Source organism: Leuciscus leuciscus, assembly GCF_965113295.1.
Source record: "Leuciscus leuciscus genome assembly, chromosome: 5".
Taxonomy (NCBI): domain Eukaryota; kingdom Metazoa; phylum Chordata; class Actinopteri; order Cypriniformes; family Leuciscidae; genus Leuciscus; species Leuciscus leuciscus.
Window position 1 is genome coordinate 46,052,243 of NC_138729.1, and position 20,108 is coordinate 46,072,350.

The 20,108-nt window shown below is 41.6% G+C and overlaps 2 protein-coding genes across 3 annotated transcripts in view; one reads left to right on the forward strand and one right to left on the reverse strand.

The window, feature by feature from the left end:
* The window catches only part of fbxo21 (F-box protein 21), a 14,638-nt gene extending 13,693 nt beyond the window's left edge, over positions 1–945 (reverse strand). For both annotated transcript variants that reach the window (XM_082170825.1, XM_082170824.1), the window contains exon 1: positions 691–945. In XM_082170825.1, the coding sequence (XP_082026951.1) occupies positions 691–914 (224 nt within the window). In that variant the 5' untranslated portion in view covers positions 915–945. The remainder of the gene's footprint in view (positions 1–690) is intronic.
* A 681-nt stretch (positions 946–1,626) lies between these two features.
* nf2a (NF2, moesin-ezrin-radixin like (MERLIN) tumor suppressor a) overlaps positions 1,627–20,108 on the forward strand; it is a 47,919-nt gene continuing 29,437 nt past the window's right edge. Inside the window, exons 1-4 of the mRNA XM_082170835.1 lie at positions 1,627–1,762; positions 2,111–2,487; positions 7,503–7,628; positions 14,787–14,909. Of these exons, the coding sequence (XP_082026961.1) occupies positions 2,374–2,487; positions 7,503–7,628; positions 14,787–14,909 (363 nt within the window). The 5' untranslated portion in view covers positions 1,627–1,762; positions 2,111–2,373. The remainder of the gene's footprint in view (positions 1,763–2,110; positions 2,488–7,502; positions 7,629–14,786; positions 14,910–20,108) is intronic.

A 20,108-nucleotide genomic window follows, 5' to 3' on the forward strand; every position in this document is an offset into this window, starting at 1 on the left:
AAAAAATTAAAATAAAAATAAAAACCTTTATATATAAAAAGGTATTACAAATATATTAAACCTATTCCTTAAATGTGGCTAGGATAATGTTGTGTGTCATTTTCTAAAGTATATATTTTTTGTGTGCTTATATATCACCTAGATTACAAAGAAATTATTGTTAATTGTGGCAGAGGGTGCAATTCAATTTCATGCGAAATGTAATTTGCATGTATCTGCCAAAACATAACTAACTATAGTATACACTAAAACACAATAGTTACTAGTAGTTATCGTTATTTAACACCTATACATTTAATAAACTTAAAACTATAGTTCTATTTAAAGACGGGTTTTTTTGTGTTTTTTTATGTAGGCCTATATGTTAATTTATTATTAGCAGAATTTCATGCATTTGTGTGTTTAATGTCGCTAAACGTTGTAAACAATCATAAGTGCATTTCGTTATTTCAACGTATAGGAGGTGAGTCCGTAATAGTTACATATTACATGTTATGCCTCTCTCTGCATGTGCACACAGGACCGAATTTGGTGCATCAGCAGAATGAGAACACGACCTGACAGCTCTCAAGTCACGCATTGAATGCACACCTTAAACCACCTATCAGGGATCAAACACATTTCTTATGGTTTGAAAACTCGAGTTTGAAGGAGGTATAAAGCTTTAGAAATGTGTTTAATTTATGCCACCTGAGTTTGTACTGATGCGCCCAGACCTTTCCTCTGCCATGGCACACGTCATGTAGCCTCTTGCACGTGCAGGAAACGTTGCTAATGTCGATATGGTTTAGAACGGGAAAACACAATATATGCTCTAATAATTCGGCTGGTAAATCGGTTAACTGCTTAGCGAAACTCTCTGAAATATCCGTATTTGTCCCTAAAACTCGATCTCCCGTGTATGGCGTCGCCATCTTTTCTGTTTACTCCGATGACCTCATCGAAGCCCCGCCCAGTTGTCAACGAAAGCACGCCCCTTTCTGGTGCAAAGGGCTGAACTTTGAGAATATCGTGAAATAAGCCGAATATACCCATTTATATTTGAATGAAACACGTAAATTTTACATTTACTATAAATATTAATGTATAATATAATATAGTATATGTAAATAAAAATACAATTCAGGTATAAATTAGAAAAGGACATTAGATTTAAAGATCTATTTTATTTTATTTTTATTTTTATTTATTTTCCAATCATTTGAATTTAACATTTAAAATAAAAACTGAACATAGATTTCGCATTTAATCTTGAAATCTAGATACTTAGTAGCATATATTATATTTACATTCATAATTTGATTTAAATAATGAATACTAATGACATATTTATAAATAACAATTAAAACGTAATAAATGTTTAAATTAGTACACAATTTGAAGGTGATTAATAATCGTTTTATGTTAAGAATTTACTCTAAATGGACAAGTGATGTACAATATGCTTAGCATTTTTACAGCATGTCCAAAATAATATCTTAGTTTTACTTTTTGGAAATAAATGACTGGAAGTGCTTTGATTATTTAATAATTGTGGTATTGTGCGATGTATTATCTCCTAAAAAAAAAAAAGGCTTTTAACTAGCTCAATGAAGCGCACTTTTGCGCATGTCCTTCCTCCTCATGCACGCGCACGCGAAGTTTCAGCTGCAGTTTTGGCCCGAAAGAGTCAAACCAGCAGCGGTGTTTGTGTGTCAGGTGTTTAAACGGGCGTGAATCACACACACACCGTAGGAATTCAGCTGTGTTTACGGCTCGACAGGTGAGTTAGCAACCGGTTTACGAGCTGTCAGTCCAATTCCGTCAAAAACACTTATTAACAAACAAAACAATGGCGTGAAACCGTAGATTAGCATAAACAAGCGTTTATGAGTACGTCAAATGTTGTGAAGTATTGTAAAAGTTAGTATTTTGCTACACGAATGTATAGTTAAGTGTTATATAATAGGTTCGTGTTTGTTCTCAGTTATCTGTCATATTATATCACGCTTATAGTAGTTTTAAATTAGCTTCTTTTGTCTATTGTTATTGCACATGCAGTGTATTACTAGCGAATAAGTTATTCATCAGTAAACTTATGCTATTCTCTTTTCCTTGTATCTTCTTGCAGGCTTAATGGCGCTTTAGAGGAAGTAAAAGGGATAGTATGTGCCCAGCTGCTAGTAAACAACAGTTAATGCAGGTGGTTTGTCAACATCCTGCCTTTAGACATGCACTTTAATCACATTTATTGTTACATTTGCCAGTAATGCTAGGTTGAAGCTTTTAACAAGAAGTCAACCCTTAATGTTTTTCATCATAAGCTATGCTTCAGATATAGTTAGTCAACAGGTTAATGTTGTTTCTAAAGAGGTGGAAAGTTAAGCAGCTATTATGGCAAGTGTCCTTGCCTCAAAAATGGGACTCAATTCCCTCTGGAGGAAACAAGCCAAAAACTTCAGCGTCACAATTGTTACAATGGATGCTGACTTGGAGTTTAGCTGCGAGGTAAGTGGCTCGGAGCATTTTGCATGAATGTGATGTTTGTATAAATGCATTGCATTGTTTTTATGTGGTGGTGAAGCTCCTTGAATTATGACGGAATTAAGTTTAAGCTGTCTATGTAGGAGTGCATATCACATTCATGCTATATTATGGTTGTAAATCTATTGTAGCCTACAACCAAACCTGTACTGTCAGTGATCAATGCTTCTCATCAGCAACCAGAGGGCATGTAAGCATAGTTTAGGGAAGACACCAGGCTGTCGACATTTTTATGTCCCGGCTCACTGTTGTCCCCTTGAGCAAGACACTCAACCTGACCTGTTTCTCCAGCGGAGCTGCATCAAGACATTCCTGTCTTGCTTTTTGTTTGAATGGAGAAACGGTTCAGTGGCCTTAAGGAATAGCTCTTCCCAAAACGGAAATTCTGTCATTTACTCCCCTCATGTCATTCCAATCCTGTATTCATTTCTTTTTTTCTGTGAATACACGAGAATGTACAAGCTAGAGCTTGCATACAGCAAACGTGAGATGATGGTTTATGTCACCAAGCTATTGAAAAAGCACCATAAAAGTAAATCACCTTTTGAAAATAACTTGAGGCTTCAAGTTAACATTGTATGAAGATTGTGTCATTGAATCATTCATTCAAGAGATCCATTCAAAAACTCAACTTTTAAACATACACTCCTGGGCCCGTATTCATAAAGAATCTTAATGCAAAGAGTAGCTCCTAGTAAGAAAATTCTTAGAAATGTGGGCGTTTACTCTTAAAATTAAAGAAAAAATCCTAGTAAAGAAAAAAGTCATCCAGAAAGCATCTTAACCCTTAAAAGAGGTCTTAAGGTCAAAATTGTTAGGAGCACGGATGAGGACTTTTAAGAGGCTTAAGAGTTTCTTTAGCAGAGGAGAAAATGTCAGAAAGACGAAGAGGGAGAAGCAATGTGTTGCAGACAATGAATAACAGTGAGTTAATAAGACGCTATAGATTAGATCGTGCAGGGATCATGTTTGTGACTGATCGCTAACATCTCCAACACAGCACAGAAATGCCATAGCGCCAGAAATGAAAGTAATCACTACATTACGATATTTGACAACTGGGAAAATTCCATGTTTGATACATTAAAACCAACATTCAAACCACCACTTAAATAGACATGCCAGCAATCAGTGTAATTGGCTTAGAATGATAAAAAAAAATTCCACTCTTTCCAATCAAATACCTTATAGGAAATTAACTGCATGGTAAATAATTAAAAAAGGATTATATACACATATGTAATGTGTGTGTGTGTGTGTGTGAGAACGGTCAAATAGGAAAAATTACGCATGTAATTTCAAAGTGAAGGCTTAGAATAGACCCTATACTTAAAATCACTTTTTTTTTTTCTTCTTGGACAACCAACCAATCACAGTCTTCAAAAGATTGTGTCATACATAGCAACGGGGTCAACCCCGCCTCCTTACAAAGATGAAAGTTTTTGTCTTTTCCTTACTCAGAGTTGCTCTCAGATCGGTCCCGAATCGCTTTTAAGCTAAGACTCCTACGTAAAAGTTTTTAAGCTAAATTAAAAGTTTTCTTAGAGGATTCTTAGAATCTTTATGAATACGGGCCCTGATCGTGAACTTCCATAAGTGAAGTGCAGCTCTAGCATAAACCTATAAAATGCATACCTCTAATACAGTGTACAAGTTTTATGCCATTGATGTGAAACGCAATTAGTTCTTGACAAAACTGCAAATGAACAATTTAGCTGTAAATGAGATATGAGTACTTTGAGGTGAAGATTATCCATGTACAACAACTTAAATTTGTTTTGTTTTCTTCACACAAAGCTACCAGAAGGCTAGAAATACAGTGCACACGTTATATAGATTATTTTTAGTGTCCTTTTTGGAGTTTGGCTGTATAAAACACCATTCACTTTTCTTGTGTGGAAAACAGAAGCTTGAACATTCTGCCTAACATCTCCTTTTTGTGTTTGTGAAAATAATATTTCTTTAAAAATAGTCTCAAAAACTTTTCAAAAAACACTCATGACAGCTTGAATGGAAAAAAAAACCCTAAAACAAACATACACATCTACAAAGCAAGCAGCATCATGTATCGCAGTAATCCTCATTCCCACATATAAAGGTGTTTTCTACAAACTGTGAATCCGGTGGGAGTTCTGCAGGCATATAGAGGGTTTCTCTGTGGAGCTGCACTTCATTTGCACATAGCATCCACTGAGTTTCTTGCAGGAAGATGCCCTATTTTTACACTCAACATCACAAGAGAGTGTTTTTGAATTAAGGGAAAACAGATGGTGGTAAGAGAACTGCGTGACAGACGGGTACCACGAGTTAATGTCCCATGAGGCACGATGGTCCCACTCTACAAGGCCCTGTGCCTGTGTTTGCCTGTCTCTCACTCTTTTTTGATCTTTCACACTCATTAACAGTATTTCCCTTGGTGGCAGTGAGGTTCTGAGGGATCATGGTGCTGTTGTCATAGACCGATAAGGGGGCATATATGTACTACGAAGTGGCTTTAGACACAAAACTAAACGTATGGTTAGAATTAAGGGAGCAAGATGTAGCTGTTCTGGTTGACGTATTCATTATTCACTTTTTTTTTTCCTCATATTGATAGAGAAATATTACAGGTTCAAGTTCAAACTATCGATTACCACAAACAGTAACAGTATTATTTTGAACAAAAATAGTATTTGAGTGAAATTGTCTAAATCCTTTTAGCAGTAGCAATACTGTTTTATGCAGATTAACATATATTTGTTACAGATGTCATTCATGTGAGTGGAATTTGCTCCGTGCAAACAAATTTTATAGTATTGTTTGGTGGTTTTGTGACAGTTTTTGCTAAATCATGACGTTAAATATTGGATTTAACTTTAAATTGTATAATGTTTAAGCCTTGCTATACTTTCAAAAACTGTTAAAACATTTAGCTCCATAGACTTCCATTATAAGTGCAGTACTGAACATGTATTTTTATAAATTATTTTCTGTGGTAATCATCAGCATTTAGAGCAAATTCAGAGCTTAAGTAGTAATGTTTAACCCAGAATATTCATTTTAAAGGTCAAAATTGAGAAATTAGGACCATTGCATCTGATTTCAGCAAAATTAAGATTCTATTTTGGTGCATCTTTGTATTTCATAAACAACACCACTTGGTGGCAGCATGGATTTAGAAAACAAAATCCATTTCTCTTATAGACTTTTTGCTTTTTCTCCCTCCTCTCAGACGTTGAAATTGTATTGCTTATCATTCATAGCTGATGATAGCCCAGCACTGAAGTCAATGACAGGGTTTACTAAACCACACATTTTTTTTTTACCTTTGTGTATATAGTAATGGATATTATTTCACAGTGACAGAAAAAGGTCCCCAAACAGTTAGGAATAACATAGCCAAAATCCTGAAACTAGAGGAAAACCCATGAAGTCTTTTTTCAGCTCTTAAATGTTTTCTTAGCATGCTATTTAAAGTGAAAAAGAAGTGTCAGAATGCACAACAGATTCCACACAGATTGTCAAGGCATTTCAAATATTTGTCATGGGTTTCAGTTTCAGCATTGTCATGCAACTTATTAGAAGTACAGAATGCCTACATATTTTCTATTCGAAATTCAAAACACTTCATCTGCATTTTAATTTGTGCTGTAGGCTAATATTTATTTTAATCCATCTCTGTGTGATACCGGACTGGTATTACGTGTGCTGGTGTCATCTAATCTTGTGCCGTATAACAAGAAAGACAGTCCTGGGGTCTAGTTCAGTCAGTAAAATCTGATTTGAGGGTAATAGCGTGGGGCTCAATATTGGATAAAGACAGCGTTTGACTTTGAGGTTTCTGATTTTGTTCTTTCTTGTGCTGTTACTCTGTCAAGTTTTCAGTGCTTTTTTTTCACCCTAAAAAGCCACATAACTTCTCTGCTGAATATTTAGGGCCGCGAGTGAACCCCTCGTTTCTCCGTGAATGTTTGCACCAGCTGACGGTCGTCCTTGAAGGCGGCCCGTCAGCTTCCTAGAGGAGAAGCCTCAGCATATTTAATTGCTTGGACTCTGGATGGCAGCATATTGTCATATGTTCTCATACATAAACATTAGGCAAGATGAAACCGCACTTTGAAAAGCACCTGTCCCTGTTATGCTAATACAGTTTGCAGAGTTGATGATGTTTGCAAGACTGTGGAGGTTGTCAGTACTTATAACAGCAAGTTTCTGTCCTCTGTCATAACTCTAATCATTCAAGGTGGCAAAAGTGGCAAGTGTATTGTTCACAAGACACTAACATCTAGCTCAGCTGCGTCCAGATGATGCCGAATCCCACTAATGACAAGGCTAATCGAGCACAGATGCTTACACAAGAGAATTATTCTCACAAGATGAGTTTTTGAATTGTTATTCTGCTAATATACTCCTGCAGATTGCATTCTGAAATCCGAAGTTATTAAATGGACCGCTATTTCCAATGTCAGTTTCTTTTTTCTGTCCAATCCATCTAACCAATAAAATGAATGACAAACATGCAGCTGCCTTATGCAGGCTTTTTATTTATTTATTATTTTTTACTGGCCTCCTGACAGTAGTCCTGATAAAAGATGAACTGATATGTCCGAAAACGAGTGAATGCGCTTGCTGACAGCAGAGACTTTGTAATGATGCCCAGACTCATTTCTCTGCCTTGTGTCCACATGGTTTGTGGAAATGAGGTTATTCAGGGAATGCCATTGTTCATTATACTGGAGCTGTTCAGATTTGTGGTCAGTCTGAATTCGATTAGTCTGTTGCAATCCTTAAGAGAGTTAAAGTGTTTCCTGTTAGGCTTTTTAAAATGTAACATTTGGGATTAAATTATGTTCTATGTATATGTCCCAGCTCAACCTCTTGTTTCAACAGAACAAGAATTATGACGAAGGAATGGGTTTTTAAAAATAGTTGAAAAAAATTCACCCTGTACTTTAACATGCACTTCTTACTGACCCTTTTTTGTAATCTTGTTTGGGCAGCTGAAGTGGAAAGGAAAGGATCTGTTTGAACTTGTGTGCCGGACACTGGGACTCAGGGAGACATGGTTTTTTGGTCTGCGGTATGACGTCAAAGACACCGTGGCATGGCTGAAAATGGACAAGAAGGTAAAACACTCATTTTGAACTGGCTTTACTTAATTTAGGCTTTTAAAAGTATTTTTGACAGTTCTGAAATGTACTGTGTAATGATATACACTACCTTTCAAAAGTTTGTGGTAAGTAATATCGTAAAGACTTTTACATTGTTACAAACATTTCTATTTCAAATAAATGCTGTTCTTTTCAACTTTCTGTTCATCAAAGAAACTTGAAAAAAAAAACACTTATCACAGTTTTCTTACAAATATTGAGCAATACAACATAATAATAAGAAATGATTTCTGAAGAATCATGTGACTGGAGTAATGATGCTTTGCCATCACAGGAATACATTACATATTAAATCATATAAAATAGGAAACAGTTATTTGAAATTGTAATAGTTTCACAGTATTATTTTTGAATGATTTTTTATTTTATTTTTACAGTATTTTTGATCAAATAAATTCAGCCTTGGTGAGCATAATAGACAAATAATAATAATAAAAAATGTTGCTGACCCCAAACTTTTGAACTGTAGTCGACATTAAAACAAACTCTCATGAAAACGTACTCGGTTACTAACGTAACCTCGGTTCTCTCTAGAGAGGAAACGAGTACTGCGTAATATCTTACGCTAGGGGAAATCTCTTTTCCGCGAGATACTGAAGCCAAAAAATTATCCTTAATTTTGAAATAATGTAAAACGCGTTGCGGCAGCATGCAGACACAGGCGAGACAGCTCGCGCGCCTATTGGCTGCCCTGCGGCAACTGCAGCAGCCTATCGATAAGGCCCTATCGTGACGTCATCACCAATGGGGGCGCTTCGCGCCCCATACGTCACGTCCCGCCGAAACGGGCGTGGCCTGGGGCTATAAATATAGCATCGAAAGGCTAGCTTACCGGTTTTTCATCGCCGGAGCGAACCGGAGCGTGCGCAGGCACGGCAAGATACGCAGTACTCGTTTCCTCTCTAGAGAGAACCGAGGTTACGTTAGTAACCGAGTACGTTCTCTTACGAGAGGTACTCTCGTACTGCGTAATATCTTACGCTAGGGGAAACAGTGTAAAACGCCGTGCATGCTATGATCCAGCACCAAAGTCCCAAGGGCAGGTGCCCGGGCTCATGTAGTACATGATCATAAGTGACTCACAGAGAGCCCAGGAAGAGTGGCTAGAATAGCATCATTCCTGTAATGCAGCATCCTATAAGAACAGTTATAGTGATGGTATTTACTCAGTCAGGGCGACCCCGGCCTGGACTGATGAATATAGTGGGTCTTACACATTGCCCATAGAGCTGCGCGATCTAAACGAGCGTTGCTCGCGCTATTTTGGTATTCTGGGCCGGACGTACTCGGGGCAGACAGTACCGATTTCTAGACTGAAAGCAGCTTAGCTTGCAGAGCGGGAACCTCTAGGTTATAAAACCTTATAAATGTAGACGGGGAGGCCCAGCCTGCCGCCATACAGATATCTTGCAAGGCAATCCCACTAGACCAAGCCCACGACGAGGCCACGCCTCTCGTGGAGTGCGCTCTGACACCCAATGGGCACTGCAAGCCCTTAGAGGTGTAAGCCAGCGCTATAGCATCGACTATCCATCTGGATAGGCTCTGTTTCGAAACGGCGAGTCCCTTAGAACGTCCGTAGAGTGAAACAAAGAGCTGCTCCGTCTGTCTGAAAACAGACGTGCGGGACACATAAGCCCTTAGCGCCCTGACTGGGCAAAGGAAGCTGGCGTCCTTCTCCTCGTTAGAGACCGGCAGGGCAGACAGGGAAATTACCTGGGCCCTGAACGGTGTATTGAGGGATTTTGGGACGTACCCGTGCCTTGGTTTGAGTATGACTTTCGAGTCATTTGGCCCAAACTCCATACACGTCGCGCTCACTGAGAGCGCTTGTAAGTCCCCTATGCGCTTCACTGAAGCGAGAGCCAGAAGAAACACCGTTTTGAAAGACAAGTGTTTGATATCTACTGACTGGATAGGCTCAAATGGGGCACCCTTCATGGCCTCCAAGACCGTAGAAAGGTCCCATATGGGGACTGAGGGAGGTCTGGGAGGATTTAACCTCTTAGCTCCTCTAAGGAACCGAATGACCAGATCGTTCCTTCCTAGTGACTGACCAAGCGTTGGTTTGGAAAACGCTGCTATAGCCGCCACATAGACTTTGAGCGTGGATGGGGCTCTGCCTTCATCCAGTAGCTCTTGTAGGAAGGAGAGAACCTCCGTCACTCCACAGTCCAGGGGTGAAAAGCCGCGTGCTGTGCACCAGCTGGAGAACACTGACCATTTTGAGGAATAGAGCCGTCTCGTAGAGGGAGCTCTAGCCTGCATGATCGTGTTTAACACTCCCTCTGGGATATCAGAGGGTACCCGTTGATGGCCCACGCATGTAGGGACCAAAGCTCCGGGCGAGGATGCCAGATCGAGCCCCTGGCTTGAGAGAGGAGGTCCCTCCTCACTGGTATTGGCCATGGGGCAGTGCTCGTCAGCTGCATAAGAACTGGGAACCAAGCCTGGTTCTTCCAGAACGGAGCAACCAGTAACACTGAGCATCTGCTTTCCCTGATCCGCTCTAATACCTGAGGTATGAGCGTGATGGGGGGAAAGGCATAGAGCGGGCAGCGGGGCCAGACGTGGGCCAGCGCATCCCTGCTCTTTGAGAAAAATTCCGGGCAGTGAGCGTTTTCTTGAGACGCAAACAGGTCTATCTTTGCTCTGCCGAATGTCTGCCACAGCAGTTGGACTGTCTGCGGATGCAGTGACCATTCTCCTGCTGGAACATTGTTCCTGGACAGTCTGTCTGGTCCCACATTCAGGTGGCCAGGCACATGCGCTGCTCTGAGCGAGCGCAAATTGTGCTGAGCCCATACCAGGAGGCGTTTCGCTAACCTGTATAGGTTTCGGGATGTGATGCCTCCCTGGCGATTTATGTAGGCTACCACTGACATGTTGTCCGAGCGGACCAAGACGTGGTGTCCTGCTATTTGGGGACGAAAGCGCCTCAGCGCGTTGTCGACTGCCATCATTTCCAGGCAGTTTATGTGCAGAAGCTTTTCCCGTTCTGACCACTGGCCAAAAAACGGTCTGCCCTCGAGCAGTGCTCCCCATCCCGAGGTGGAGGCGTCCGTGGACACCACCTTCACACTCGAGGAAGTCCCCAGGCTTACACCTGACTGGTACCAGTCGGTCGCTCTCCAGGGTATCAGTGCTGAGACGCATTCCTGATCGACCTTGAGACGAAAGAGACCTGAAGTCCATGCTCGACGCGGTACTTGCGCTTGTAGCCAGAACTGCAGTGGGCGCATGCGAAGCAGACCCAGCTGGAGAACTGTGGATGCTGCTGCCATGAGACCGAGCATCCTTTGAAACTTCTTTAGCGGGACTATAGTGCCGCGGCGGAAGGTTTCTGTCATGCGCTGAATAGTCAATCTGCGCTGTAGCGATATTTGAGCTGTCATTGACAGCGAGTCCAGTTCTGTGCCCAGGAAAGATATTCTCTGACTGGGAGACAGTGAACTTTTCGCCCAGTTGACTTTGAGACCCAGATTCTCGAGATGTTCGAGTAAAATGGTTCTGTGTTCTATGAGCTCCGTATGTGACTGAGCTAGAACCAGCCAATCGTCCAAGTAGTTCAAAACTCGCATTCCCCGAAGTTTCAGGGGAGCGAGGGCTGCGTCCATGCACTTCGTGAATGTACGGGGTGCTAGGGACAGGCCAAACGGTAGGACTGTGTATTGATAAGCCTGGCCCTCGAAGGCGAATCTCAAAAATCGCCTGTGACGTGACGCTATTTGTATTTGGAAATACGCGTCTTTCAGATCTATTGACACAAACCAGTCCCCGTGGCGAATTTGCGCGAGGATTTTCTTGGTTGTGAGCATTCTGAACCTGCGTTTTGAAAGCGCTACGTTCAGTTGTCTTAGATCTAGAATGGGTCTGAGACCCCCGTCTTTTTTCGGAACCAGAAAATATCTGCTGTATAGCCCCCCTTCGCTCTGAGCTTGAGATAAAGGCTCTATTGCCCCTTTGCTCAACAGCTTCGCAATTTCGGTACGAAGTACACTTGCTACTTCCTTTTCTACCGTGGTTTCGACTCGCACCGCACAACGGCGGGGACGTCGAGCGAACTGTAGCGAATAGCCTCTTTTTATAATGTTCAGCACCCATTCTGATACACCGGGAAGCTTTGCCCACGCATGTGCGTGCATAGCTAAGGGTTGAATGAGATTGGAGCTCTGGTCGTGACATAGTGGCGACCGGGGAGCTTCGGTATGCTGTATTATAGACACCGCATTTGCAGCGCTCGAGGCGGGGAGTGTTTTGATCACAGCGGGCGGTTCGCCCGCGCTCGGCTCTCTCACGGCAGGTAGCTGAGAGACGGCGAGCGTGGGGGAAACCGAGGGATTCGTCATGTCTGTGAGTGAATGTGGGCGCAGGACAGCGGGCACATTTGCACTGAAAACACCATCGACCTGAGTCGGTTGTATGTGTGTTGGTTTCGTTTTTACAGAAACCAAGAGACATGCAGCGTGTAGTGTTTGTGGGCACTGGGACGTGGGCACGTTCACTACATTCTGTGCGCAATCGACATGAGTCGATTTTATGTGCGCGAGCCCTGTGGGGCGGGCTGTGTCTGTGTGTAGGAATGGGCACTGGGCAGTGGGCATTTTTACTACACTCATAACACCGTCGGCCGTGGCCGGAATACCAGAAAATACGCTCTTTACAGGATTTATCTGGGTCGCCGTGAAAACGGCGTTTGTGTACAGGCAAGCGGGTAATGCAACCGACTTGTTTACTGCAGAGTACACTGGAACAGTCGCATGTAATGGAACTGGACGAGCGGGAAGTTTTGGTGGAAACCCGGCCGCAGCGGGGCTTGAACACCGTCGTTTTCCTAAGCTGGCTAGGAAGACTTTGAGGCCTCGGGCTTCATCTCAACCTTCGGCCGAGTCCCACGCTGTGGGGGGCGGCGGCCGGCAGAGCGAGAGCGTGGTCTCTGGTCCCGGGCCTGTCGACGCTGTGAAGCGGCGGCGGGGGGCGGTGGCTGCGAGCTGCGAGCAGACGGCTGTTTAGAGCGGCCTGATGCGGAGCTAGAGCGCTTTGGCAAAAAGTGCTTCATGGCCTGCGACGTCTTTTGTACCTCAGCGAATCTGTCCGCGAAATCTTTGACGGACGATCCAAAGAGGCCAGTAGCAGAAACGGGGGCGTCGAGGAACACAGAGCGCTCCGAGTCCGGCATTTCTGAAAGCGTCAGCCAGAGGTGTCTCTCAGCAACGGTGAGAGAGGCCATGTTCCGCCCTATGGCCTGTGCAGCGGATTTCGTAGCGCGGAGTGCGAGGTCCGTAGCGCTCCTTAAATCCGCCACGTTGATTGCTTCCGTGCCTTCCTCGTCCAGCTTTCGGAGAAGGTTAGCTTGGAAGATCTGGAGAGTGGCCATAGTGTGTAGCGCTGATGCAGCCTGCCCAGCGGCGGTGTAAGCGCGACTGTGCAGGGTGGAAGTAGCGCGGCAGGCTTTTGAAGGTAGCGCCGTCTTAGTCCGCCGTCCAGCAGAGGGCGGGCAAAGATGGGCTGCTACCGCCTCCTCCACTAGAGGGAGAGCGAGGTATCCTCTGTCTTTGGCACCGTCCACCACGGAGAATGCCGCCGAAGCAGAGGAACGTAGCCTGGCTGAAAAAGGGGCGCTCCAAGACTTTGCCAGTTCTTCATGAAGCTCAGGAAGAAACGGGGCGGGTCTTGAGGGCGTGGAAACGCGGTCCCCTTGCAGAAAACAGCCGTCCAGACGGTTGCGTGTAGGCTCGGCGGGCGCGGACCACTCGAGGCCGAGGCTCTCTGTGGCCTGTGTGAGCAGACGCATCAGCTCAGCTTCAATGCTGGCCCGTTTTCCTGACGACTCGCGGGCAGAAGAAGGGGCGAGGTCCACAGAGCTCGCCCAATCCTCGCTGTCCGAAGCCAGGATAGAGCAGTTGTCCTCCTCGAAAACTGCCGCTTCTTCCTTGTCATCTCCGGCGGAAGCGGCGGCCAGCGGCGGCCACTGTCCGGGAGTGAGAGACTCGAGAGAAGCAGACGGCGAAGCTGGCAGGCGCACCGGCGAGCTTTTCTCGGTGGGAGGCTCAGGGATCCGCTGAGCACGGCGCTTTTTACGGCGCGGCGTCGAAGCGGGGGGTGCAGGCTCGTGGAAAGTTGCCATGCGAGTCCTCAGAGTCGCCATAGGCATAAGCTCGCAGTGAGGGCATCCGCCGTCAGCGAGCGCTAGAGCCGCATGTCCTTCACCCAGGCAGGAAACGCAGATGACATGGCGGTCCCCGTCGCTGAGTGGGGCTCGGCACGAGCCACAGGATGGACGAGACATCTTGAAAAAGACGCTCTGCTCTTTTAGAAAGGGAGTGTGAGTCGCGGCGGCGAACACACACAAAGCAATGAAAGGATATAACGCCGGATAGCGTAGCAGGAACGGTGGTTGAAGGCGGCGCGGCCAGCGACTCCAGGTACCGAACTCGTCCCGCTGAAATGCTGTTTCCACGGCGCGGCTTCTTCTCTCTGGATCCAGCGATGCGTGAGCTCCGCTGAAGAGATGAAAAATCGGTAAGCTAGCCTTTCGATGCTATATTTATAGCCCCAGGCCACGCCCGTTTCGGCGGGACGTGACGTATGGGGCGCGAAGCGCCCCCATTGGTGATGACGTCACGATAGGGCCTTATCGATAGGCTGCTGCAGTTGCCGCAGGGCAGCCAATAGGCGCGCGAGCTGTCTCGCCTATGTCTGCATGCTGCCGCAACGCGTTTTACATTATTTCAAAATTAAGGATAATTTTTTGGCTTCAGTATCTCGCGGAAAAGAGATTTCCCCTAGCGTAAGATATTACGCAGTACGAGAGTACCTCTCGTAAGAGAACCAAACCAACACAAAACAAGTCTGATTGCATTACAATGGCACAGTGAGGATTTTAGATGGTATGTGATAGTACTAAAGGCTTGACATATTCATGTACAATGGTCTTTTCAAGGTACTTCAAAGAATGCCATAGTACTACTTTGGCACATGTCCAAAAAGGATATGACACTATCATTTAAATCATGATGTCCAAACTGATGGTAGTATCATGTTACTATTGGCAGTGGATATAAAGTATGCAATGCACAATAGAATATTGGTCATGACTTATCTTTGTTATAGGTTTTGGATCATGATATGCCCAAAGAGGAGCCTATAGTGTTTCATTTCCTGGCCAAGTTTTACCCAGAGAACGTTGAGGAAGAACTGCTGCAAGATATGACGCAACATCTCTTCTTCCTGCAGGTGAGTCATTGGCTCAGATGGGTTTAGCTGGAATACAGATCAAATTAATTGGATTTTTTCTTTTGGGCATGTTGCCACTTTTATTGATAGGAGGATAGAGAGAGGACAGGATATGATGGAAAAAGAGGTGACTCAACTCGCATGTGTGTTAACTGCTAGGTCATGGCTTCAGCAAATTTCCTTGAATTAAAGGGTTAGGGTTAATTACTCACCGTCAAAGTGGGAGTTGTGTAGCTGTCAATCGAGGGACAGAAATCTCTCAGATTTCATCAAAAATTATCTTCATTTGTGTTCCGAAGATGAACGAAAGTCTTCGGAACGACATGAGGGAGAGTAATTAATGACAGAATTTTCATTTTTGGGTGAAATATCCCTTTAACATGAATTCATTAATTTCATACAACAGAGCAGTTTCTTTATAGCCAAAATCTATAACTATAAAGATAACTATAACTATATTATCGTTCAAATTAGTGGACAATATTGTTCTGCAGTTTTGTCGTCTGTTCTGTCAAATGCTCAAGCGCTTTAAAGCAGGATGGATTCTGATTGGCTGTCAATGTTTTTATTGTAAAAAAAAAGTTATCTTTATAGTTTTTGGTGTGGACTCTGCTATTCTTTTAGAACTATATCTTTATCATTATCGTTTAGAGGTGGGAATCTTTAGTCACCTCACGATCCGATCCGATTTCGATTCTGGAGGTCACGATCCGATTCCAGATCGATTCTTTATCTACTTTTCCCCCCTTATTAATTCATTAGTTTACATAAGTAATTAAGTACTTTAAAAAAAAAATAATTACAAATTTAAAAAAATAATTAAAACAGTTGTATTTTAAGAATTTTAAACTTATATAACTTCAAACCATACAAGCAAGTAGCAAATAATAAAGAGGAGCATAGAAACATGACAAACAACAAACAAAGAGTGCTTTCAGTATTTAAGATTATCTGAACATTTTCCATTCAAGAACTGTGAGTGATTTTTCTTCATCGTACTTTTGTATTTTACTATGACATAGACTGCGGGAGATCTATTAAGCTGCATTCACGCTCGGATCCCTTTTGAAATATAAGAAGTAATGTGGTTTGTCCTGTCCGTTAAGACATAACTGGCTGTGTTTACGTTCATTTTGCACAAGTATATCAAACCACTTACACGGAGTCGCACAGCCGCTTGCGCGAGCAGTCTCGTACACAAACAAAGCGCGCGTCAGCATTTAAAATTGAAAGCAGCCTTCTGTTAGTGAGATTCATATTTTAAATATATAAGTCCACTGCATTCCAAACCACATAAATGATGACTTCGTAGAGCATTTGTAAGGAAAATACAGACGGGCGAGACAGCACACTTCAAGTGTAACATCAAAACAAGCGCGCGTCTCTCACAGCGCATCCTGTGCAATGATGAAGCCTGTGAATGTCCTTGTAATTCGCTTCAACCTTTCCGAACTTTATGAAAGATTATTTTACGGAAGGTTCGAGTTGTCTACGTGTGTGAGGAATTGTTAGCAAGCAGAAGACGGGTGTTTCTAAAGCAAACTCGGCGTCATCGCACATCTGGTAAAAAACTAAGCTCAGAATTTTTTCTCCCACCACTATTATCCGTTATAGTTATCGTTCTTGGTGTGAACGGGCCATAGCTCCTAACCCCGGCTACCTTCATGCTCCAATCGCAAGAGCGGAAAATTGATGTATTGTTAATTTGATTTCTGCATAGTGTTGTGCATAAGTAATCTAGTTGGACTGTTGGATTGTTTGTACACAACAGCAGGTAATGATGTTTCATTGACCCACACTCAGCCATTTCATTTCAATAGGCTTGGCAGCAGAATTGAGCTCCTGTATTTGGTTTCTCGTGCAGTTCTCCGTGAGAGAGGCTTGTGGGCTGCTGTCTGCGGGTTCAGTGCGCTCTTTCATTGTTTGGTGTGATTGTGTTCAGCCATGTGGAATCGGTGTGCTCCACATCAGGGCCCCTGTCTCTGATTCTATAAGCCCAGGGGAACACCTCCCACCGTAATTCGGCTTCCTGCCAAGATTCCTTCTCGGCGATCAGAAAACATTAAGCAATAACTCTTTTGATTATGAGCACATTATCAATCATTTTCATTGAGCTGGTTGGTTGCTCAGCATGGGAGGTGAATAAGCACCTGTTTTGCATGCATTAAAACTCTGTTCATTTTTACCAACAGTATTGCGACTTGTGATCGAATGTTAAGTTGTGGCAATTTGCCCTTCAATTTGCAGTGCTTGTATCAATCCAGTGGATTTAATGCATAGCAAAGGGCACAAGGAGAAGATATGAACATTCTGAGAAAACTTAAGTAGCTTATCTTCACATGTAATGGGAGGTTGAGCTGCACCGCTTCAGGATGGCAGTGCACTCTGAAAACCGATGTAATGAATTCTCAAAAGATGCTAATGAATTCTGGGAAGAGATTGGGAGAACGGTGAGTCTGTTCTCTTTTAGCCTCTGCTCATATGTAGGCTGGGATAGAGCCGCGTGTTTGGATGTGCAGATCCTGTTTAAAAGCGCTCGCCTGGATGGGCTCTTATCAGGAACGGCCACCCTTCCCAGACTGCGCTATTAAAGTGCTGTCACATTTGTAAAGCAGATTGAAAAGACGACCATAATAGCCAGAACCTTTTTGACCGGTCACTGACACGCTGCATGCTACTTTTGTGACTGTTTTCAGACTGATAGTCAGGGGACGGATAAAACAGCATGCATGATTATTTTTTATAATATTTTTGGAAGCAAGTCTTAAAGGGATAGTTTACTTGGAAACGAATATTCTGTCGTTATTTACTCATGTCGTTCCACACCTATATTACTTTCTTGCTTCTGTGGAACACAAAAGAATAATTTTTTTGAAGAAAATCCTTGCTACTCTTTTCAATACAACAAAGGGGAATGAGGATTGGTGCTGTCAAACTACAAACTGACAAGAATAGTATATCATATCATTATAGAATGTTATGAATTATGGAATATTATTACAATCTTATTAATAGAAGATTTTTTTTTATGTTTTTGAAAGAAGTCTCTTCTGTTCATCAAGGCTGGATTTATTCGATCAAAAATACTGTAAAAACAGTTATATTGTGAAATATTATTACAGTTAAAAATAGCTGTTTTAATTATGGAATATTATTACAATCTTATTAATAGAAGATTTTTTTTATGTTTTTGAAAGAAGTCTCTTATGTTTATCAAGGCTGGATTTATTCGATCAAAAATACTGTAAAAACAGTTATATTGTGAAATATTATTACAGTTAAAAATAGCTGTTTTAATATATTTTTAAATGAAATTTCTGCATTATTACTCCAGTTTTTGTCATTGTAATCATGTAATGTATCATGTAATCATGTAGCCATTGTAATATTATAAATCATTGTAATATGCTGATTTGATGCTCTAGAAACCTCTTATTATTATCAATGTTGAAAACAGTTGTACTACTACTTAATATTTTTGTTGAAACCGTGGTACATTTTATTTCAGGATTTTGAGGTATAGAACATCATTTATTTGAATTGAAAACCTTTTGTAACTTTATTAACCAGTGTCACTTATTCAACAAGGATTACATTCAATTGATAGAGTATAAATTTCTTTCAAAATTTTTTTTTTTCCGGCTGCAAGTAATAAGTAGTGAATAATATGGTAACACTTTACAATAAGGTTTCATTTGTTAACTTTAATGTATTAACTAACCATGAACAATACATTTGTTACTGTATTTGTTCATCTTTGTTCACATTATAAAAATCCAGCTGTTCGTTGTTTGTTAGTTTTCAGTGCATTAATTAATGTTAACAAATACACCTTTTGATGTTAATAATGTGTTAGTGAATGTTGAAATTAACATTTAATAAATGCTGTAGAAGTGCAGAATGTGCAGTTCATTATTAGTTCTTATTAACTAATGAAACCTTATTTTAAAGTGTTTCTAATAAAGATAAAAAAAATATTATGTTCCTCTCAACATACGACATAATAAAGTGTGTGTGACTTTTATGGCACTTTTGCATACTTTTTCCATCTACAAAACAGCAACCAGGATATTTTTGTAATGATCGTCATACAGGTTCAAAACATGTAAATAATGACAGTTTTTGTTTTTGAGCAAACTGTTCATTTATAGACAGGCATTTGGTTGTTTTATTGTTGGTTTTTAATGAGTTTGACCTTGTGCTAATTGTGGCCCTGTTGTTAAACTTAGTTTTTTTGGCATCTGTTTTCTTGTTATGATTAAATGAGATCCGTTTTCATTTTGCCAAGCAGCTAATGGTCGGCACAGTGATCAGCCATCTCCCGTTTGGCAAGGCTGCAGTATTTTACTCGGAATTTGGCTCTGGTTCATTGTTGAAAATGAAATACTAACCTTTTGGTGTGAACACACATTTATGCATTTATAAACTGCGTACATAAACAACCTTTTGTTCTGTTACCCACTTCTTTTGTTCTTAAAGGTCAGGGGTCTGTTCCTCCATTCCTTATTAATTTCCTCTTTTGATGAAGCGTGAAGTCAGGAATTAATTTGATTCTTTGATTCATTCAGTAGTCTATCAATTCGTCGTTACAGTGCTAGCAAGGCAACACTGCATTGAAACTTTTTCGTTTTCTTTTCCACAGATTTCTTGAATTAGTTCAGCATGTACTTATTAAATACTTATTTTATTTGATATATTGTATTTTTTTGTTTATAATTAGCAAAATATATATTTTTCAAATGTATTTATTTGAATGTTTCAGCATTTTGTTTTATTTATTTTATTAAAAAATGTCTACACATTCAGAGCTGCACGGATGTAGAAAATCTAAACCTATTACTGAAATCTTGAACTTTATTTTTTGAATTGCATCTCTGATAGATCCTATTTATTTATTCATTCAGTCTAAATGATCGATACTCAAATTATGACCAGGATTAGAAGTCTGCACTAGGACTCTGAGCAGTCCTATCCCAGGTCGCCTATTTTCTCCTAGTCTCACGTAGCTAGACCTTCAGACTGACGGCAGAAGGTCTGGACTCACTCCATCACAACTTTCATTGGCCAAGGATCCCCTAAGAGGACATCTGATCGATATGTAAAGCAACCAATCACAGTTTTTTTTATTTTTTATTTATCTAATAAATCTAATCGTCTAATAAATTATCCATTCAAGAATGTTGGCAGGTATACTGCAAC